This window comes from Humulus lupulus, chromosome 3, assembly GCF_963169125.1.
Source record: "Humulus lupulus chromosome 3, drHumLupu1.1, whole genome shotgun sequence".
Classification (NCBI taxonomy): domain Eukaryota; kingdom Viridiplantae; phylum Streptophyta; class Magnoliopsida; order Rosales; family Cannabaceae; genus Humulus; species Humulus lupulus.
Window position 1 is genome coordinate 91,675,695 of NC_084795.1, and position 23,457 is coordinate 91,699,151.

At 35.5% G+C, this 23,457-nt stretch overlaps 2 protein-coding genes across 4 annotated transcripts; one reads left to right on the forward strand and one right to left on the reverse strand.

The window, feature by feature from the left end:
* Positions 1-5,641: 5,641 nt before the first annotated feature.
* Positions 5,642-7,814, forward strand: LOC133822964 (frataxin, mitochondrial). Of its 3 annotated transcripts, none has more exons than XM_062255456.1 (6): positions 5,642-5,976; positions 6,101-6,173; positions 6,434-6,481; positions 6,562-6,656; positions 6,854-6,957; positions 7,436-7,678. In XM_062255456.1, exons 1-5 carry the CDS (start codon positions 5,747-5,749, stop codon positions 6,918-6,920), a joined length of 513 nt encoding a protein of 170 aa, XP_062111440.1. In that variant the 5' UTR covers positions 5,642-5,746; the 3' UTR covers positions 6,921-6,957; positions 7,436-7,678. The 3 variants fall into 3 exon arrangements, with proteins under 3 accessions (XP_062111440.1, XP_062111441.1, XP_062111439.1); XM_062255457.1 differs by having other exon boundaries at positions 6,863-6,957; XM_062255455.1 differs by lacking the exon at positions 6,854-6,957 and having other exon boundaries at positions 5,643-5,976; positions 7,436-7,814.
* Positions 7,815-8,231: 417 nt separating this feature from the next.
* On the reverse strand, positions 8,232-13,658 carry LOC133822963 (probable inactive purple acid phosphatase 1). The gene is made up of 13 exons (XM_062255454.1): positions 13,480-13,658; positions 13,000-13,181; positions 12,749-12,855; positions 12,519-12,585; positions 12,269-12,391; positions 11,630-11,722; positions 11,209-11,338; positions 10,833-10,914; positions 10,454-10,586; positions 9,761-9,966; positions 9,542-9,667; positions 8,890-9,199; positions 8,232-8,703 (listed from the first exon to the last, which is right to left on the reverse strand). The coding sequence occupies exons 2-13, from the start codon at positions 13,171-13,173 to the stop codon at positions 8,398-8,400; spliced, it is 1,857 nt and encodes a 618-aa protein (XP_062111438.1). The 5' UTR covers positions 13,174-13,181; positions 13,480-13,658; the 3' UTR covers positions 8,232-8,397.
* Positions 13,659-23,457: the final 9,799 nt, after the last annotated feature.

Consider the following 23,457-nt stretch of genomic DNA (forward strand, 5'->3'; position numbering starts at 1 on the left):
AGAGTGTTTAACAAAATAATTAAATGTATAGCAAGCTAATAAAGTTTAAGGAAACCAATAAAAATATAACAAATAAAAAATGTAATATAAAAGTAAATATTTTAATTAAGGAGGAATATCTTTAGATTGAAGTAGAATATGTGTTAACATCCTATGAAATATTTTTTTTTTCTAGATATTGTGTATATTATATTATACTATATAAATATTTATGCATTAACTTTAAATGTAGTAAAAGTGAAAAAAATAATATAAAAAGTTAATATATATAATGATGCGGTGCGGTGCAGTTTGAACCACATTTATAAAATTCAAAACCACAAACCGCACCGCGAAGGGTTCTAAACCACAATTTGCAGTGCAGTGTAGGTGGTTTGTGCGATGTGGGTGGTTTTATGAACACCCCTAGATTCAGATCCATTAGATCCTAATCCACTAAAATCACCAGCTTTTTTTCCTGTGGAGAGATCATCCAAAATTCCAAATCTTGGATTAAGCATTTTGACACTTTTTTGCATAAGATCAATTTCTTTACTCAAAGAATTAATTTCATTCTTTTTGGAATCAATAATCAACTCAAATTATTTAATTTTTTCAACTGATTTCTTATTATTGCTAGCCATTAATCGATTCTCAGAGAAAAATTTTAGCCATTGATCATACATTATCTTGTAAGAATCTTTCAATGACTCCTCATCTAAGTCAGATTCATCAGAGTCAATGTTAGATTCTTCATCATTCTAAACAAAATTAAGGCATACCAAATCCTTGGAATCAACTGAGGAAAAAAAACATACCTTTGTGAACAGAGGTTAAGGCAACACTATTGTCTTCCTCATCACTCTGTTCAGAATCTTGATCACTCCAAATAGTTTTCATGGCTTTCTTTTTCTTTAATGTATTGGCACACTTAGATTGAATGTTTCCAAATGCTTCACATTATCTGCACTAAATACCATTTTTATTAGTTTCAAAGGGTTTAGAAAAATTACCTTTTAGGATTTTGGATATGACCTTTTTGTTTCCCAATTTCTTTATGTACTTTTGAATTTTTTTTTATTAACAAGGTAATCTCATCATCCTCATTGTCCGAACTTTTCTTCTTTTCTCTGGAAGATTTCAAGGCAATAGATTTCTCCTTGATTTCTTCTATTTTACCTTTTTGTCTGATTTGTTGGTTTAGTTCAAAAGTTCGAAGTGAATCCATCAATTCTTCTACTTTTATTTTTGATCTTTTGTTTCTTCAATTGCAGTGAGCTTAGTCTGAAACCTATCAGGAAGAACTCTAACAATTTTTCAAACCAAAACATTCTCTTCAAGTTTCTCACCAAGAGCAAAATATTCGTTAACAATATCTGGCAATTTTTCATAAAATTTAGTGAGGGTTTCATTTTGATTTATTTTCAAATTTTTAAATTTGTTGTGAGCATAACAAGCCTAGAACGCCTCACATCACTAGTTCCTTCAATTGGGTTTGAAGGATTTGCCAAGCATCTTTGTTTGAAACACGTGAAGAAATTAGTTTAATGTAAAATTTACCAACACCATTAAAATAGCATGTAATGCTTTATTATTGTAACTAGACAGTTTATCTTCACCATCAGTCCAATCAAGTTCAGATTTTACCGTAGTTATATCATTGCTTTCTACTGGAGGATTCCAACAACTCAAAACAGCTCTCCAAGCCTTTTCATCTTGAGATTTGATGAAGGCTCTCATTCTAACTTTCCAATATGGATAGTTAGAATCATTGAGTAAAGGGGGAAAAGTTATAGAACCTCATTCTGTGAAAAAAGACATTGCAAGAACAACAAACGGAATAAACCAAGATCACACTCACAAATGAGTGACTCGCTCTGATACCAATTGAAAATTTGCTTTTAATAATTACCAAATTAATTAAACCAAGTAGATTAATTAAGGTGCAGAATGGTAATTAAATGTTGAAACATATTTTAGATCTATCGGGACAGAATACGAACTTGTCACGATAGAAACTGAACACAATAAAAGACAATGCAAAAACAATAAAGAACACAACGAATTTTGACAAGGTTTAGAAACTCTTTCGGATAACCTATTCCTTGGGGCCACGCACAGAGAATAAAATCAATTAATAAAGAATCACATGTACAAAATATTGACTTAAACAAAACAAGACTCCCTCTTGAGATTTGCTGCAACTTTGTTGTACTTCTCTTCACTAATCTGATTCTGATTGAAACGCTCAACCACTTGAACTCCCTTCAATGGCCAGCGAGTGCTTGCATCCTCCTGACGAAAGGCTTGTAAAAATCTTCTCCCGAAGACTATAAGAATCGTGTTCAAATTACAACATGTATTCACTCATGAAAGTTGTATAAACTCACCACAAAACTAAGCACTTATTTTACTACAAGATACAAGATCATGTGAATACAAAATATGAACTCTCACAAAATATTACAATTCACTCACAAATTATGTACCAAAGAGTTCACTTTTTCTCAAGGCCCTAGAAGTCTATTTATTAAGACAATTTCGTGCTCAGAAAGGTTGAGAAAGAATCTCCAATAAAGGCTATAATACTTTAAGATATTCATGATTAATGAAGATTTTCCATTTTTAGATGATTCTGATCCGACAGATACAGATTTTGTGGGGACAGCTAATACCTGCGTCAGATCAAATTTCTCAAGATAGAAATAACAATTAATTCATTCAAAGATTGTATTTCATGAGTTTATTATCTTGAGAAGCACGGAAATCAAAAACAAATATTCCAGATGTAATGCCCCGAAATCCCTAATGCGGTTTAATGGCTGGATTAGTAGGCCGGGAGGGCCATAATTGTTTAATTATGCCATTAAATGAATATATGCATGTTTATGTGAATTATATTATAATATGATGTTAAATGCATGCATGTGGGTCCACATTTGATTATTATGGTGTTTTGGTAATTTGGCCCATTGAGGGCATACTTATGTATTTTGGTGCATATTGTGATTTATGGATAAGATCCCATTATTATGGAGATATATTCAAGCTATTCGGCATGAGACGGTCTTATATTGTAAATTAACGGTTTTGTCATAACAGGGTCATTTATTGGGATATTGAGTAATGGGAATGTTTATTTGATGATAAATTGGGAGTTATTGAGACCAGGAGGAAATTCTGGGAGTTTTGACTATCATGTCCCCAGGGGTGTTTTCGGGACCCCGAGCACTAGGTTTTATTTGAGGTTACTTAAGCTTGAAGTAGTTCGTCATATAGAACCGTACGTTAGAAAACACTTTTCTCTCTCCCTGTTAATTCATTTTACTGTTTGAGGCAATTTCGAAGAAATCTTGAGTTCTAGGAGTCGGAATCAAGCGAGGATCGAGACATATCGATCCTAGGAAAGATTAGAAGCTTCTTGACCGAAGGATTTAATGGAAAACAACCCAATCGAAGGTAATCTAAGTTTTAAGTTTTGAGTTTTTAGAGTTTCTAAGCCTAGAAATGGATTTTGTGAATCGTTGAGTTTTTGGTTCGTTTGAGCCTCGAGATTTGATGATTTTGGATCATTGGAAAGTTTGGGAACTTTGATTTTTGGATTTGGAAGTGTTTAGGTATGTTTTTGGGAGGTTTAGAATGGGAGAAAACGAGGTTATGGCTGGTTTCTTGGTGGGGGTCGCAGCCCAAGCTCGAAGAAGCTGGTGGAGGCATTTGGGCGTGCTAGGCGCGCGTGGCACTGGGTAGTGGGCGTCGCGGCCCTTGCTCCTAGTGTGGCTGGGGGCCGCGGCTCAAGGTCCTAGGGCCGCGGCTCAGGCAGGGTTTTGAGGCCATTTGAGTGTTTTGACCTCAGAAACTTGGTTTTAGGCCTCGGGATTGTTCCTACTACCTAGATTAGTGGGGTTTGATGTCTCGGAGGCTAGATCTTGGTTCGGGAACCTTTATTATTCATTTTATTGATGGTGTTCCATATTTGGTTATGACTAGGTGACCGCTAAAGGACTAAAAGTCAGATCGTTCTCAAGGGTCGTTCTTATATTAACTCTCGCTTGAATCAAAGGTAAGAGAAACTGCACCCTGTGTATATGACATGCATGATTGTTGTTGAGGCATGTTGGTTGTTAAATGTGGACATTGATTGCATATTAAATGCTTAGCAGAGCTTGCTTACTTGTGTATGTCACTGATTAGTCAGGGACGGCATTGGTCGCATATTATTGACCTGAGAGTCAGAAATGACATAAGCGTCCTGAACGTAGGGCCGATAAAAGATTAGATCTAATCGATATCAACGTTGAATGACTCTAGGAGCATTAATGCTGGAACGACCCTAAGGTCGATGAAACTTATAAGCGCTTGACTAGACTAGGCTAGTTACTCAGAGCCTGGGCCAAAGGCCTAGGTGACTGTTTGTCACGTGGCTAGGGAGCGGAATCCCATGGTTGTGACTCTATGGTCATGTGGTAGGTTATATTGGTGACTAGTTCATCGAACACCTATCTTGATAAGCTAGTGAAAGGATCACTTATTTGAAAAGCCCAGGTGACCCTATCGTCACGTGGCTAAAGGGAATGGAACCCACCTTAGTGACATTTCAACTATCACTCATCTGTTTTGGACTGAAAGTCCTGAATAATTATTATAATCATTGTTGACATTATATTCATGCTATATTGTGTTTTCTTACTGGGCCCTGGCTCATGAGTGCTATGTGGCGCAGGTAAAGGGAAAGAAAAGCTTACCCAGCCTTGAGTGGAGAGCTTAGATGGTGTTGTGTACATATACGGCCGCTTGACCACCACGGCCAAGGAGTTCTCAGAGGAACTAGGGGGTTTACCCTATTTTTGCCGCTTAAGTAGGCGGGTTGTAAATTTGAAACTATAATGAAAATTTTGAGTTGTAAATAGTTTGTAAATGTTTTGATGGGCCCATGAACAGTTTTATGTTTTAAAATAAAATATATAATTTCCTTTTGATTGATTTTCCACCTTAGCCTGTTAATAATACCTAGAAGCACGTTTTTAACCAAAGGACTCGGGTAGAGAGTTAAATTCACAGTTCACCGATCACCATAACTGTTCTGGGGTAACCAAGGCGTTACACCATAAATGAATTTGAGTAAGCACATAATATTTTCTTTATAAAACCAAGATACAAATTCATTTTATAAACATATTATAATAATATCAAACTAAATAAGAAATTATTTGTAAACCTTACAAATTAAGTTAAGATATTTACTTTCGTAAATCACAATAAAATGAATTTAAAATTCTCTTTTAAATAAAAAAATATTTGTATAAAAATTACCAATTTTAGAATTTAAAGGAAAAAAAAAAATTCTGGCATAAACTTCAACAAGGGGCAACTTTATTTACCAACAATTGCTTTCTCAGATTTGGATCTCTAGCTGCAGATTATTTTGCTGTCTTTGGACACCACAAATTTAAAATTTCAGGTATAAAAAAATCTTCTAGAAGGCTTTGCATATTAGATGAATTTTGATTATTTTAAAAAGAAAATGTATCCACCGTTAACCCGCCTGTTAAATTTTTGGGGCTAAATTAAGTAACTTTGTTATATTTGGGGTAACTTATTTCATAGTCAATTAGTTTGGGGTAAAGTGTAATACTAGGCAAAAGTTAGGGGCTAACAAGGTTATATGTCCAAAACAAAAGGAGCCCAAAAAGAAATTGCCCTGGCCGCGTCGCCCCCGGCAATCGACACCCGAAACAGAAGAGCCACGACTTGAAGCAAAGCTACCGCCATGGCTTCAAAGTTGCTTCCATTGAGAAGGCTATTGAGGCTATCAAAGCTTCCTCCTCCATCATCGGCGAACAACTACTGTTCATGTTCCTATCTTCTGAATTTCTTAATTACTCGTCATATCTCTGACAACCCTCACAGACCATTTTATTCCTTCTCTTCTAAAGGCTTCTGCTCTCGACCTTTGGATCACGATGGAGGTTCTCAAGGTCCTGCCGCCATTGACTATCGGTATGGCTTTCTGATTCTACAACTCTGTTTCGTAGCTGAGAAAGATAAGTTTGAGAAGATGTAATGGAGATTGATCGATATAACGCAATTTTCGTGGTATCACTAATGATTAATATGAATACAGTTCTCTGCTGCAGGAGGATGAGTTTCACAGACTAGCTGATTCCACAATACATGATCTTCAAGAAAAACTCGAGGTAGTATTCATGATCTTTTAATGAGTCTAAAATTGGGTATCAGCTACTAACTACTGCCATACTTTTTTTTAATCTACATATTCTTTTCAATTGGTCTAATTGGAAGGTTCTTGGTGTTTCTGATAGCTGAAAATGTTGCAAATTTTGTAGTAATTTTTTCCTTATGATATGTTATTTGGGTTTTGTTTAGTCTACATAGATTTTTGCAGTCACAGAATCATAGCTATAATTGGCTTGTGTCCTTATCGGGTGCCTGACAGGAATATGGAGATAGTGTTCAAGTTGAGGGCTTTGACATAGACTATGGGGTGAGGATAAATTTCTTGAGAAAATGAAAAATGTGATATATTATTCTTGCTCTAATGCAATTGGGTTCTGCATATGGCAGAATGATGTGTTAACCCTGAAGCTTGGCGATTTGGGAACGTATGTGTTGAACAAACAAACTCCTAATAGACAAATTTGGATGTCTTCACCAGTAAGGTAATATTTTCTAGTGTTGTTTCTTGGACTATATTTCTGCTATGTTTTTGAACATTTAAACTTGAAACTTATTGTCCACTATTACTTGTTGGTTTTGTTATTTATTTAATTTTTTTTTTTTTGGGGGGGCGGTTTCCATATGTACTCTCTGTGCACAAGGATGGAAATAATTAGAATAGTATGCTTATTATCTCAAGGTTCCTTAGGCCTCATGGATTAGTGTGGGAAGGATGTCCAATAAAGTGGGAAGATTTAGAAGAATGAAAGTGAAGCTGCAAAGCTTAGATGTGTTGTGAATGTGGTGAGACATTTTTACTTTTCTTTTCTTTTTCTCTAAAACAATTTTGTAACCTTCTTTTCCCAAGTAGAGGATGGTCTCCCATAGTGATACACTTCAGATGTCTAGGTAAAGTGTCATTTGCACAAAATTATATGGTTGAACTATGATGCTGTTTCAGCGAAAAGAGAGGATGACTTCTTTTTATTATTATTGCTATTATTATTAGAAACAGATAGCCTTCCTAGCTGGGGTTTGCAACTCTGACCCTTGCTCACACACGCTTACCCAACCACTAGAGTCTAGAGGTAACGGTCACGATCTGCTTTGATATGTAAACACAATGTATGCATTCCCCACTCACATTCCAACTTCTGGTTAGGTTTTAGTTATTGACTATTGAGGCATTTGGATGGTAAGATGGATGCTACTTCCAATTATTGTTTTTTTTTTTTTAATTCAGTCCAGCTGTTGATACCGTTTATTTTCTCCTTCTATGCAGTGGTCCTTCCAGATTCGACTGGGATCACGATGCTCATGCTTGGGTTTATAGGCGGAACAAAGCAAATTTAGCGGATGTTTTGGAGCGTGAGTTGGAGCAACTGTGTGGTGAACCAATAAACCTTTCTTAACCAGTTAGCAGCTGTGGTATTACAACAGCTTCTTCCTGGAAATTTATTTTGTTTCCCTTTCCCGTCCTTGAACATTGTGTACCAATAAATAAACCTTTCTTGAGCATTTAAAAGTAGTGGTCTACACAAGTTATCTTGAAAATTTATTTATTCCAAATTTTTCTTTGCTTCAAAACACTGGTGCCTGGTGGTGAGCCTAGTAGACAGGACAGGAGTCTTAAGAGCATGAATGCAGCTGGTGTTCGTTTCTCCCTTGCACAATTTTACTTGGACTACCTATGCCTTTAATTTTGTAGGTTTGCAGTTTTCCTCGGTGAATCTTTTTGTTTGCTTATTATTATTCTATGGCTTCCATACATGGAATGATCAATAATATTGCGTAACCAAGCTTCATGAGTAACAGAAAAAATCAGAAGAGCTTTCTCCCTGTTAACTAGCTTAATTTGAAAGTTCATAGTTTAGAGGAGGAATTAGCAGATTTGTAGTGTTACTCGTGATAACGTAAAGTATTGAGTTAAGTTTTCGGATTGCTTGTGAAGAATAAGGTTTAAGGATTTGAGAGCAATTATTGGCCATTTTAGCCAACGTCTTCATGACCATTTTAGACTAACATTCAAATGTTTATACTCACATGTAGTTTAACCGTAACTTGTTATATTAACAGGCTAGTACTGCAATTTTGGATTGCTTTTTATTCAAAAGATGTTTTATTGTCCATTTGTTAACATGAAAAAAAAAGAACACCGGCCTTTTTTTCTCCCCAACTTTAATGGCGGACACAATGATGGTTAACTGAATGAAACCCATTTGCGCTTGCATCCCAAATCAAGACTTAAAAAGCTAGCGTCGTACTTGGACAACTATCCGGAGCGCAGGCCAAGATGTCTCTGTAATCTCGTGAAATCCTGAATGAGTCATAAACTTCTCCATCCCTGCTCTTCTTGTACTCGAATAACAGATTTGAATGATCGAATGCTGTAAGTTTGGTGAATCCATAATCGTAGTCCCTAACCAGACTCCATTTTGGTTTAGCCGAGGAGAATTTCACAAGACTCGATCCCCCGCCCCCGGCAACCACATGTATTGTCCCATTCAAGCTACCCTTATAATGATTCTTCTTGTCATTGGTGCAAATGTTCTGTTGCAGGTAAATACCATAGCAAGATAAGTGAACTTTATCTAGTAAAAGTGATATTGATTATTGGGTACTCAAAGACATGGACGTAAATGTTCTAAGAAAAGTGCATCGTCTTATTTGGCACACCTAAAGGAGTTTAAACCATGTCATACGATTTAGAATATACCAAAATGTTGTTTTTGTTACCTGGTATATTGGACATGTTCTTTCATAGTTGTGCACATGGCCGTAGATGGCAATATCAACTTTATACTTTTGCCAAAGTTTCTGAAGACTCTCTCTTCCCATAGGTTCCCCAAACGATCCTTCATCCACGTAAAAGTCTCCAGAAGAATAGCCAAGGACACGATGCGCAAGAAAGATCAACCATGGTTGCTTCTGTCTATCAACTGATGCTAGGCAATTTTCAATGAACCTGTATTGCTCAGTTCCCTCTCTCCAATCAAGTTCTGTGTCAGCTATGCAAAATCGAAACATACCATAGTCTGTTGCGTACCTGTCAAAGAAAGTAATATGATGTTCAATGCCAGTGAGTAGTTTCTGCCAAGTCTTATAACAAGTGAAAAATTAGCATCAACATCAGAACCCCAGATATTCTATTGGTGAAACAAGTGGTGAGTGGTTCCCCTTCTCCGTAGGTTTTTTTAGTAAGTGTATAATTGTGAGTAATGTGAGAAATATTAAAGAATCATTATTTAGAACAATATAAAATACTGAGTTGGTGTTTGTCGAACAGGATCAAGAGGCCAAAGGAGTGCTGAGAATTATAAGCATGCAACTACAGCACAAAATTGTTTTAAACTAGACAAGACCCAGATGTGTGACCATTGTTTCATACCAGAACTTAGCCCTGTTCTCAGCAGGGACATAAAACATAGTTTGAGCCAAGACACCACATTCTCCCCCTGAATCCAAGTTTCCATAGAAAGATCCTGATCCAGGCCAGTCACGCTCATGATTACCACTATTAAAAAAAAACAGAAAAATAAGGTATAAGACCAAGCAAAAAACATTTCAAACTTAAAACAAACACATAGTCTATATTGTAGTGACAAACCTAGCAACCATGAATGGCTTAGTTGATGCTATTGGCTCAACCATAGAAGTGAATTTGTCCCACTGCGAAAGGTATCCATTTGCATAACATATATCTCCAATTAGGAAGACAATATCATAGTTCTCCAGATCTTGAACAAGCTGATTGGTAGTGTTGAGAGAGCCATGCTGGTAATTATTGTACTCATTGGATCCATCAACTTCATCCTGCAAGAAGAAATGTATTGGAAAATAAATTTGAAAAAATGCATAAAGTAGACCACCCGCCATCGTACAAATTTAATGCCCTTTTCTTTTAAAAATAAAAAAAATACTAGGATCCCCACTTAACCCTATAATATTTGGGAACTAGAAATTATAACAATTTCTATGTAGGTGCCCAGTTGAATTTCAGACCTTGTGGGACCAAATCACATACCTAACTATTTGAGCTACCCCTCTTGGGTCTCATAAATTTACTTTATGAAGCAATAAGAATTTCTAGGTGATATAGTCATAACCTGGAAATATGAAATCATACATTGATAGCATGTTTAAGAAACCTCTGCAAGTCCCAATATACATGTGAGGTGCTCAAACAAAATGAAGCTAGATAGCCATAGCAAGTTAGAGGGAAAAAAAGACTCTTAATAGCAGTATTATGCTTTCATGCATTGTTGAGTCAAGAAAAATGATTGAGTGTATGGGTCAAAACCTTTCCCAAGTCACCGAATATGACAACACGTTGAATAGAATTTTGGCCAGGATAAGGAGGGGATCTGAAGTGGTATTCACGACTCCATACATAAGAACCATCACATTTTTTATGCCCCAGCTTGTAAAAATACCTGATAAAGGTTAAGAAGATATATTGAGTAATAAGTTCCATATTTAGTTAAACAAATGAAAACTTTCATTAGCCCAAAAACAAGTGAAGAGGGAAAAACTCACTATGACAAACTTAGAAACCTAATTACAAAAGTTAATCTTCTGTGAAATTTGACTTCAATACTAAATCTATGTCAGAAAATTAAAATTAAGGGAAACCTAGAACGCTTCCATCCAAAAACTATGCTAGAAATGAAACACAATACATTGTATTAGGCCACAGTTCCTTGAGAAAACTAGTGTGTATAAATCCAGGATCTCGCCATCCAACTGTTCTTGCAGGTGCACCTGCGTACATACATACAAAGGATAACAAGAAATGTTATCATAGTTTCGAAAGTTTTTGAGGGATGATCAATATACATCAGCAACAATATTCACAGACAGTTGTATAAGAACAATGCAAATTCTTCTTGCCTATTTGAAGTACCTATAAAAAAAACAAAATACTCAAATTTGTGCACAGTACTAAAAAAAAAATACTCTAATATCAGTGACTCTGTTCTCATACATACAGGCATGCACCTTTAACTTAAAATAATAACAAATAAAGTATCCAGCAATGAAGAAAGGTTTACAGACCACACATGCTGTTACGGTCAAAGGTCAATGTCCCAGCAGGGGATCTCACACAGTCTCCTCCTATTTTACCCCATTCAACAAATGGAACAGCTGCGTCAATCCCATATCCACTTGTCCATGTCACAGTCATCTAAGTATCCAAGTAAAGAAAAAGTTATCTCCTTTGAAAATCCTAATTTGCATTCCTCTCATTCAACAAAATGATAATAAATAAAACATCCCATAATAGAACAAAGCTGTATGAAAATAATGAGAGGAAAAGCTTGCAAGTAAATTGCTTAACATTTAAATTAATTCAAGTTCGACGAGAGATTACATGTTTTATTCTGTATAAATGATACATGTCAGTCCAAATAAATGACATGACCAATTTATGATGTACACGCCTAGAAAACAAAATTTAAGAATTAAGCAAACTTACTTCGTTCCACATTTTTCCTTGTGCTAAACGTGGATAAACAGGAGAATTTGGATTTGCAAAAATTACAGCACTTGATACTGCCACCAGCTTTGGCTATTTGACCAAAAAAAAAAGAAAGTTATTGCAAGGCAAAACAAGGTTGATTAAATGAAGTACAATAGGTGAGACCATCAGAAAATACAAGAAGTCAGTGGATAACTAGAGAGCACGTAAGACATATCAGTAGTTGAAATAACAAAGTGAGTAATGATGAAAATGGTCTTGTGAACCATTATGATAAGCCATTCTGGAGCTCAAATTTGAGTGAAACCCATTTTGTGTTAGTAACGATTCTTGATATATTCGTGTTCTCCTAGGTGAGTACATCAAAATCATATATTTAAATTTTCATAATGATGCTTGGGTGAATGAAATATTAATGCTTAAAGTACATTCTTTGAATACCAATAAAAATGGAAAGAAAAAAAAAAAAAAAAAACTTAATAGTCCACATTGGAAGGAAACCAAGGGCTATGGCTAAACCACACTTGATTTTGCTTACAGATAGTAAAGTACTGTAGCAGAGTCCGCAAATCTAGAATTACAATATCCTATCCTATGGAGTCAGCAGATTAAGAAATCACATTAGAAGTGACATACCGTTGATAAGCCACCGGAGAAAAGTGCAAAAGAGAAATTAGATCTCTGTTTAATCAACTGAAACTTTAATACTCCTTTTCCAGTAACTTTGTAATTAGGATTACTGTAATTTGCATACTTATACTGCAACAACAAAAATAGAAAAGTAACAAGGGTTTAATATGCAATTCTGTAACTCTGAATGCATTATAACAAAGTATGATAAGAAGTGACAAGAGACAATTTATGGAATGGAAACACTTATTCAAACCTTAATAGGTGCTGTACATAGTGTTGGTGTCTGTGTTGCTGAATTTTCTGCAGGGCAATTTGAGGAACTGCAAATCAAAGGAAAAAAACTGAGTTCTTCCAGTTCAACTATGTGTTTTAGTGTAGTAGAACGCACGAAACATAATTGGATAACGTAACCAGTAAATTGTGCCTACAAATTCTGAAAGAATGACAAAGTCGAATAAAGTACAATGAAGGAAGCACATTTACTTGAAAATGGCAGGAGAGAATACTCCAACCCAGTCATTGTCTGATGGCCTAGGACAATTGAATTTGACAGTCACCCATTCCATATTTTCTTCTTCCGTATTTTCTCCCTGAAAGAAAATATCTTCATAGCTTACTGACATACCATCAACTTATGAAGAAACAAGTTTCTCTTTCAAAAAAGAATTATAAGAGAGAGAGAGAGAGAGAGAGCAAAGGCTACAAAGAATGGTTCAAATGGAGTCTCAGTCTACCTTGGTTCCAAGAACACTTCGAGAGGCTTTAATATAAGCCTCATCATGAAGAGCAAATACTGTCTGGTGAATAGCAACTTTCGAAAGAGGCTGGTCTCCATGCGAGCTCACCACTTTAAGGGTCACAATAGTAAATAAAACGATGGCCAAGAGCTTCATCTTCAATTTCCTCATCCTGCCCGCTTTTAAAAATAGAGACAAGAAGATAATGTAATTAAAAACTTGGTAAACCAGTGTCTAATTTTACCTTCTCGTACCAGAATAGCAACCAAAAGCAGAAAATGGGGTCATAAAATTTTAAGCTTTCTATTGTGCCAAATGATGATCTATAAGCATATTTGAACATGAAATAGTTAAAAGGGTAGAAGTAAAAACCAAAAAATAAAAAACTAAACTGGGAATCGGGCAATAGCAAATCGAGAAGATTAAACAAAGCTTGGGAAATAAACTTAAAGGAAATGGCATAAGGAGAGTGTAAACCTGGTGCAGAGATGGTAAAGTTACAGCCTCTATTTGAATCTAATAAATGTTGTAGTGTACTATAAAGAGATCATAACGCTTATATAGTTTTACATTTTTTTTATAAACAAGTATGGAGGGGTTGCAAGTTGGCAGCAAGGAGCGTGGTTATCTTCTCATAAAATATTCCATTGTCATCCGGTTTAGAAGGAAAGTCAATCCTAGTTGATAACAATAATAATAAATTTAGAAGCTCAGATTCCCACGAAAGCAATTTTACACTTCTTACTTGGATTAGCCTTCAAGTAAGAGGGAAAGACGGCACTCTCCTCCACTACCATGATTTAATCACGATTAAAAAAAATAAAGGCTTATTTGCACTAAAAAAACCCTAAGCTACCTCACCTTTGGCACTTGAGTCCCCATTCTCTATATTTTTGCAATTAAATCCTCATTCTTAATTAAAGTTAGAGCCTGTTAGTTTTTGCCTTATTATGTTAACATTTGCCGTTAAATTCTTTTTAAAGAAAAAATAATTGAAATTGAAAGTCTCAAACCATGCATATAACTCCATAGCCATTCACCACCTCTCACACACTCCCAAACCTCTCTTAGTACTCTTACTATATAATCTCCATTACCAACCCCTTCTTTCTCATAGTTATATATCGATCTCAAGATGATGAACTTCATGTTAGAGTTATTATTTGAGGGTATTTTAGTCTTTTCTTAATCATTGTTATTTTATATCTTTTGCCTTATATAAAAGGCTTGGCTTATAAGTTTTGTAACCTAGAATACATTCTCTCTATTTTTGCAATACACTCTAGCCTCCCTTTTCTCTCTTCATCTTTTTGCTATCTCTCATTTGGGTTTTATGGATTGTATCTTTGCATAATTATCATGGTATCAGAGAAGGGTTTATGGAATTGAATTTCGTATTGCAGCAAATTGGGTCGAAGCATCTTTGCAGTAACTCGGTATGCGATTTTCGTGTTCATTCTGAAATTTTAGGGTTTCGTCATATTGCAGAATTTGGGAACTTTTGTCTGAGATAGCATTTGGAAATTTGTTTCTGAAATGGCAAGTAATAGAGATGATTCCCTTCAATCCATTAGTGTGAGGTTAGATGGAAAGAATTATTCTTATTGGAACTATGTGATGAAAAAAATTTTGAAAGGGAAAAAGATGTGGGGTTATGTTTCTGGAACTTTGGTTAAACCAACAAATGACAAAGCGGATTATGCAACTTTGCTAGAAAATTGGGAAGTGGATAATTCAAAAATTATTACTTGGATAAACAACTCTGTAGAACACTCCATAGGTACCCAACTAGCCAAGTATGAAACAGCGAAGGAAGTTTGGGACCATCTTGCAAGGCTGTATACTCAGTCTAACTTTGCAAAGCAATATCAATTAGAATCAAATATTAGAGCTCTTGAACAGAAAGATATGAGTATTCAAGAGTTCTATTCAGTTATGACAGATCTATGGGATCAATTGGCCCTTACTGAATCTGCAGAATTACGAGCTTTTGCACCATATATTGCTCGTAGGGAGGAACAACGATTGGTTCAGTTTTTGATGGCACTTCGTGATGACTTTGAGGGACTCCGTGGCTCTATTTTGCATCGTTCTCCACTTCCTTCGGTTGATTCAGTAGTTAGTGAACTATTGGCAGATGAAATTCGTCTTAAGTCTCAAGCAGGAAAAGGCATCCTCCCAGCACCCAGTCCCTCTGTTTTGGTAGTTCCTCCTCGACACTTTACTCACCATGAGAATAAACCTCACACAAAGGTTGGAGTTGATGAATGCAGCTTTTGCAAACAAAAAGGTCACTGGAAGGCTCAGTGTCCTAAATTAGTAAATCGTGCACCCCAGCAACAAAGACATCAACTCAGACCTCCTCAATTCGGTAATCAACCGCCTCATTATGGTAGCCAACCACAGTTTGGCAACCACTCACAACCTCGACCATACCGTCCTCCGCAATTTAATGCCGCTGCTACTGTACCTCCATCTGACTCGTATGATTTTGGGGCCTCATCTTCCAATCCTGCTCTTGCTGCCCTCTCAGAACAGTTTCAGAAGTTTCTTACCATGCAGCCACATGCCATGTCTGCCTCTTCTTCGGTAGGTCAGCCCCCTACTAGCTCTTCAGGTATGACATCCTCTACATGGATTTTAGATTCTGGAGCCTCGCACCATATGTCTCCACATTCGAAATCTTTTGTTTCCTTGTGTCCTGCATCATCTGTGCCTGTCATGACTGCTGATGGTACTCCTATGCCATTAGCAGGTGTTGGTTCTGTTGTCAGTCATCATTTATCGCTTCCTAATGTTTACCATATTCCTAAGCTTTCACTAAACCTTGTATCTGTTGGTCAATTGTGTGATTCTGGTTACTCAGTGTCTTTTTCTTCTACTTCTTGTCATGTGCAGGATCCGCAGTCTCAGAAGCTGATTGGGACCGGCCGTAGGCGGGGGGGTTTATATGTTTTGGATGAGCTGAAATTACCAGTATTTGCAGCTCCTAGTGTTGATCTGTCTTCCTTTCGATTGTCTCCATCATCGTCTAGTTTTTATTTATGGCACTCTCTCCTTGGTCATGTTTCAGCTTCCCGTTTAAGATTCTTAGCTTCTACAGGAACCTTAGGAGATTTGAAAGTTCATGATATTTCTGATTGTAGTGGTTGTAAACTTGCAAAATTTTCTGCTTTACCTTTCAGTAAAAGTACTTCATGTTCTGTTGCACCTTTTGACTTAGTTCATTCTGATGTGTGGGGACCCTCTCCTATTGCTACAAAAGGAGGGTCTAGATATTATGTCTCTTTTGTTGATGATCACACTCGATTTTGTTGGGTTTTTCTAATGAAATGTCGTTCTGATTTCTATGATATTTATGATCGTTTTCGAGCTTATGTAAAAACTCAACATGCTTCTGTTATTAAATGTTTTAGATGTGATCAAGGTGGTGAATATACTTCAAATAAATTCTGTAATTTGCTTGCTTTAAATGGAACTGTGTATCAAACTTCTTGTACAGATACCCCTGAACAAAATGGTGTTGCTGAAAGAAAGCATAGACACATTATTGAAACTGCTCGTTCTCTTTTATTGTCCTCATCTGTGCCTAGTCAGTTTTGGGGAGAAGCAGTTCTCACTGCAGTCAATCTTATTAATAAGATTCCATCTTCAATCACTTCAGGTTTGTCCCCTTTTGAAAAACTATATGGACATATTCCTGATTATTCTTCTTTGAGAGTCTTTGGTTCTACTTGCTTTGTTCTTCGTCCTAGTGTAGAGCGTACAAAACTGTCATCACGCTCTGCACTTTGTGTGTTCCTTGGTTATGGTGATGGCCAAAAAGGATATCGTTGTTTTGATCCAACTTCTCAAAAATTATATGTATCTCGCCATGTTGTTTTTCTTGAGCATATACCCTTCTTTTCTATTCCTGGCACTACTCACAACTTGACCAAATCAGATCTTATTCATATTGATCCTTTTTGCGAGCATACAAGTACCTCTTCTCCTCAAGTTCCTCAAATTGTAGAGTCTGAATCTTCTCCTGTTCCTATAGTCCCTTTTCCACGTCATTACTCTCGCAGGTCTCGAGCTATTGATACTGGTATTTCGCAGGCTGACATTTCTGAAACACCTCCGCCTACAGCTGTTCTAGATCCTTCTGATACTGTAGATCCTCCTCGCTATCCTCAGCGCACTCGTAAGTCTACTAAACTACCACATTTTGTTTATTCGTCTTATTCTATCCCTTTCACTTCATTTTTAGCGTCTATTCATTGTCTCTCTGAGCCTTTGTCCTATAAAGAAGCAGTTACTGACCCTCTTTGGCAGCATGCTATGAATGAGGAACTTTCAGCTTTGCACAAGACAGATACTTGGGATTTGGTATCTTTACCTCCTGGTAAACATACAATTGGTTCTCGTTGGGTTTATAAAATCAAGACCAAGTCTGATGGGTCTGTTGAACGCTACAAAGCTAGATTGGTAGCTAAGGGATTTTCTCAACAGTATGGTATGGATTTTGAGGAAACTTTTGCTCCTGCTGCAAAAATGACTACTGTCCGTGCTCTTATAGCAGTTGCATCTGCTCGTCAGTGGAATATATCTCAGTTGGATGTTAAGAATGCTTTCTTGAATGGCGATTTACATGAAGAGGTCTACATGGTTCCTCCTCCTGGGGTCCCTCACAATCATGGAGAAGTTTGTAAGCTTAAGAAAGCTCTGTATGGTCTCAAACAGGCTCCTCGAGCATGGTTTGAGAAGTTCTCCAATGTTGTTACTTCTCTTGGGTTTCTCTCAAGTAATCATGACTCAGCACTATTTGTTAAGTGTACCAATGCAGGTCGTATTCTCCTTTCCTTATATGTTGATGATATGATCATTACTGGTGATGATTTAGATGGAATTGCAGTGTTAAAGTCTCAATTAGCTTCTCAGTTTGAGATGAAGGATTTGGGGCCTCTTCGGTATTTTCTGGGTATTGAAGTTGCCTTCTCCCCAAAAGGCTATCTTCTTTCTCAGTCAAAATACACTTCTGACATTATTGACCGTGCTCGTCTTACAGATACAAAAGTAGTTGCCACTCCTTTTGAGCTCAATGTTCAGTATTCTCCTTCTGATGGCACTCCCTTGCATGATCCTACTTTATATCGCACTATTGTTGGCAGTTTGGTTTATCTCACTATCACTCGCCCCGACATTGCATATGCTGTTCACATTGTTAGTCAATTTGTTGCCTCTCCTACTACTGTTCACTGGGCAGCTGTTCTTCGCATTTTGAGGTATCTTCGGGGTACTATCTTTCAAAGCCTTTTGTTTCCCTCCACTTCTTCCTTGGAGCTGCGTGCATACTCTGATGCTGATCATGGTCGTGATCCCACGGATCGGAAGTCTGTTACTGGTTTCTGTATCTTTTTGGGTGATTCTCTTATTTCTTGGAAAAGTAAGAAACAAATTGTTGTCTCCCAATCTTCCACTGAAGCAGAGTACCGCGCTATGTCATCTACTACCAAAGAAATTGTTTGGTTAAGATGGCTGCTTGTAGATATGGGTGTATGTCATTCTCAACCCACTCCTATGTATTGTGACAATCAGAGTGCCATCCAGATTGCTCACAACTCAGTTTTTCATGAACGCACCAAGCACATTGAGATTGATTGTCACTTCACTCGTCACCACCTGAAGCTTGGCACTATCACTTTGCCTTTTGTTCCTTCTTCTTTACATATTGCTGACTTTTTTACTAAGTCTCATTCTATTTCTCGTTTTCAATTTCTAGTTGGCAAACTCTCGATGCTTATTGTTGCTGCATCGTGAGTTTGAGGGGGGGTGTTAGAGTTATTATTTGAGGGTATTTTAGTCTTTTCTTAATCATTGTTATTTTATATCTTTTGCCTTATATAAAAGGCTTGGCTTATAAGTTTTGTAACCTAGAATACATTCTCTCTATTTTTGCAATACACTCTAGCCTCCCTTTTCTCTCTTCATCTTTTTGCTATCTCTCATTTGGGTTTTATGGATTGTATCTTTGCATAATTATCACTTCAAACATGGCGAGCTATTCCTCCACCTCACTCCTCTGCCTCGCTTTCTCGACTCCCTTCTTCTATTCCATTGCTTCGCTAACTCGAACAGTCCCAACTCGCTGGCAGCCGCTACCAACACCAGCAGCGCCGTATGCAGAGCAACTGCCTCTTCGACACCCTCAATTCGCCGCGTTGAGTCGGAGGCCGGCATCAACGAGTACTAGGACCTAGAAAATGATCGACCGTCTCCAATGTGCAGCCGTCTCCGCCGTTCGCCACACTATCCTCTTCTTGCCTTCGTTCACTAATGCTCCAACTATGGCCTATGTGATTCAAGGCACGTACATATAAATTTATATATATATACACATCTATAGCTGATTATTATAACTTGATTAATATTATGTTAGTGAGACCTCTGAGTCATGATCATCAGCACAACAATCATTGTTGCCCCAGCCGGAGTGACTCAGTGGGGCTACAACAATGGCGACTCACCACTTGTTTTGATCTCCTCCGTTGACGTCGGCAAATCTATATATATCAAAAGAGGCATTTTTACAAATCGGTACTACCAAAAGCGGCACAGTAAATTGAGACTTTCTCAGGACCCATGTTTACAAATTCAGAAGAAATTATTTTTAAGAGACCTATTGTTATATAGATATAGTTATATAGGATATATAAATATATTATATATATATATATTTATCTAATGATCACCAAGCATTCTTCTGAGACTTATTGGCAGAGAGTTAGAGAATTAGAAAGGGTAATGGTGAATGTGGAATATGGTGGTGTACGTGGACACTATTCTTCCACTAGTTTTTTTTTGGAGTGTATTGGTAAGTGGAGAATGGTTATGGAGTTATATATGCATGGTTTCAATTATTTTTTTCTTTAAAAAGTATTTAACGACAAATATTAAAACTAACATATGCTAACTTTAATTAAGGATGAGGATTTAACTGCAAAAATATAGAGAATGAGGACTCAAGTGCAAAAGGTGAGGTAGCTGAGGGTTTTTTGGTGCAAATAAGCCAAAAATAAACTTTCGAAATTGTGAAAGTCAGTAAAACCTCTTTTCTGTTTTTTTTTTTTTTTTTGAGTAAAATGATCAATTTCATATAAGAGAATGTAGATTCATTAATACCTAGAATTAATTCTACTAAGCGAACGCATCATCCATTTAAGTACATGAACTCATCATCTATTTAAGTACATGTTTCATGACTAATAAAAAAAACAATAATAGAATAGATAAATAATAAGTGTAATATCTCTAATGATAATAAAGTATTGAGATAGTAGAGATTACTAAAAAAGATCAGAAAAATACAAACTTAGTATCTCTAAGACACCTAAAAAAAAGAAGCTAAAAAAACTACAATGCAAAGCTTCATCTACTTTAGATGTGTAAAAACTATCAGTAGAAGCTCCACCTCGAACATCCTCAGGTAGAGGTGTTCATCCGATTCGATCCAACATTTTTACCATAAACTAATCAAATCTAATTAAAAATTGGATGTTGAAAATTATTATCCATTCCAATCCAATTTGCCATCAAAATCCAATCCAATCCAATTTTGAACCTAAATTTTATTATTAAAGAAGTTAACAAATAAAAAAAAAAACATACAAAAGAAATCATGGAAAAAATGAAACATTATTTAACAATAATACTAAATTAAGTCCTTACAATCATCACATTAAGTCGTCTAAATATTAAGTTTACAACACAACCATCCAAATTTAAAACTAATGTGCCAAAACCAATAACTAAAGTATTTAGATGGTAACAAAATTTGAAGACAACAATATCTCCAAAGTGCTAATATAGCATCAAAAAATAACAATTCAATCAAATATATTTATATATAATATAATGCATAAAAAATATTAATTGTAATTGGATTGGATCGATTCCTAATTTGATATTCCCAGTCGCATCCAACAATCGATCAAATCTAATTAACATCTAACTTTTCAAATTCAATCCAATCTAATTGTAATTGGATATCCAACTTTTTGTAATTGGATTGGTTCGGAGTAATTGAATTGGTTTGGATCCTCAACACCACTATCCTCGGGCATTAAACTGCATCATCTTATCATACTTAGTTTTTCTCTCATATATCAAATTACAAAACAAATAGGCAAAAGTAACTGAGTATATAAACTTAATAAAAAAAATAATTAAAAAGGGCTTGGAATAGGCATTTAAACTTGTAAAATTAGGGGAAAGTATGTATTTATCATAACTGTTGAGAAAATTTTGAGTAGAGAATAAATTTTTTTGAACCCTCCACTCCTGTCACTCCCCATTGTGAGAGGAGTTCTCCAATAACTGATAACAAATAACCAATAAACTACCCAGTCTATTCAAATTTGTCAAATCGTAAGTGCTAAAAAACCTAGAATCCTATAAAATTTGTATCAATCACAATAAAATAAAAAATTCCTAAAATAAAAATTCCTCCAAATAAAAATCTAAACTTGAATATAAAATCATTCAGGTTAAAAAAAAAAAAAAAGAAGAAAACTTATCTTTTGAATACATCAGTTCAAAAAATGTTTCAGAGTTTCCAAACCTCCATAGAACAAAATTTTGACAAAACACAACATAAAATAACATATCAAATTACTCAGGAAAGAGAAAATCCTTGATCAATGGAACAATATAACAGACTCCTTAACATCAATTGAATTGAAGTAATGAATGAAAAAAGTTTCTCCTGTTGTACGGTAAAAATTATTACTGGAGAATAGAGATTACTATAGTGAAAGAGAGGGTGAAGAAGAGAGATAAATTTTATTTGTAATTTATATATATGTAATTATGGTGAACAACATATATGCTAGAAAAAACCGTGATGATATAATAGCAATGTGGTTTTAGAAACTAACGTAAGAAATCGATTCAGATATGTTGAAGCTTGAAGAAACAGAAGAAGAAATTGTAAAAAAACTGTTGTAACCGTCGTAGAGAAAGTTAAGTACAGAAATTGATGCATTAAAAAAAACACTCCCCATATTTCAAAAACAAAGAAACTCCCCAATAAATTTTTACCACTAAACCGAAATACAATTTTTATAATGTCACAAAATGAAAAACCTCATAAATGAAAAGATCCCAGTTTTCCCAAAAGGTTGAGAAAATATAGTGAAATTGAAAGAAAAAGAAAAAACAACCAAGAAAGAAGAGAAAGGAGAACCATATAGGATAAGGAAAAAATTTTGAAGGAAAACGAAGGAGTCAAATAGGGGAAACACAGAATTGACAGATGGGTTATGCTAAAACTAAAGTGTTTAAAATAATAATAATCTTAAATATATTTATATATATATTGGGAAAGACTACAGTATTGACAGTTTTGTTGCATAGTTATAAATTTTAATTTTTCACTATCATAGTGTATATTGTAGTCATTTAGAACATCCCACAAATTTTCAATAAATTTCGAATAACTTACAGTGTCAAAAACAAAATTCAAATAGTCGAATTTTCCACGCGTACTGATTTTGAGTGCATGCTGTTATGAAAATTTAATTGATTTATATAGGCAATTGCACGTAATCACACAAGTAATACAATGATAAGTAAATCAAGATCGTCCACAGGGGTTGCAAATTAAATCTAAATGCGTCAATTAATTACCAAACAATTACTCAAGAGTAAGCAAAATAAATTGTTTTTATTTTTGTAAGCTAACACTACTTGGAATCAATTAAAAATGCTTAAAAATAAACTGCAATGCTAATATAAAAGTGAGATAAAATCGATTAGTTAAAATAAGCTTAAATTATTAAATCTCTCTATGTCAATTGACCTGTACGTTTTGCTACAACAAAATCTCAGCAAACTACCCAGAGTTAACAAGAATTCAAAACACGTTCATGAAACTTTTCCAAGACCCATGATATTAATTCTTCCACATAATTTAACATATTCATATGCCAATCAAGTTAAAGAACCTAGAATTAAGCATTCATCATTGTTACACAAGGCAAATAACACATTTTTATGCTATTCACAAACATAATCTAACAAGATTATCTACTTGTGTCATTCAAATCTATTATCTATTATATTCAAACTTCCGAGCACAAATATAACTCAATATCTTGTAATTGGTGATCAAGCAATAACAAGAATTCACCATTAAGCACAATTGAATGAACAATAAGTAAATTACTAAAATAAAGTGCTAGGATTTAGAATTAAGACACAAAGTTCATCAACAATTCAAGCCACAAAAAAATAGTTCATGGCTAATTTAAAGAGCATAAATACACTTTCAATTCTACTCATGAGTATCAAAATTCACAAATCAAAAAAGGAAATACAAATCTAGAGAGAGAGAGAGTAAGAACAAAATTTCTTCAATGGTGATGTAAGATTCCTCTTCTTTTCTCTTCTTGGACTTCTTGTACTTCTCCTTCCTCC

What these genes read in the sequence shown, in the direction of transcription:
- LOC133822964 (XM_062255455.1), top strand. Translation starts at nt 5,747, where the DNA reads ATGGCTTCAAAGTTGCTTCCATTGAGAAGGCTATTGAGGCTATCAAAG. An exon ending in CCTGCCGCCATTGACTATCG is followed by an intron (nt 5,977 to 6,100) that starts GTATGGCTTTCT and finishes ATATGAATACAG; the next exon opens with TTCTCTGCTGCAGGAGGATG. An exon ending in GCTTTGACATAGACTATGGG is followed by an intron (nt 6,482 to 6,561) that starts GTGAGGATAAAT and finishes TGCATATGGCAG; the next exon opens with AATGATGTGTTAACCCTGAA.
- LOC133822963 (XM_062255454.1), bottom strand. Translation starts at nt 13,173, where the DNA reads ATGAGGAAATTGAAGATGAAGCTCTTGGCCATCGTTTTATTTACTATT. An exon ending in GAGAACAGGGCTAAGTTCTG is followed by an intron (nt 9,200 to 9,541) that starts GTATGAAACAAT and finishes TTTCTTTGACAG; the next exon opens with GTACGCAACAGACTATGGTA. An exon ending in GAACATGTCCAATATACCAG is followed by an intron (nt 8,704 to 8,889) that starts GTAACAAAAACA and finishes TACCTGCAACAG; the next exon opens with AACATTTGCACCAATGACAA.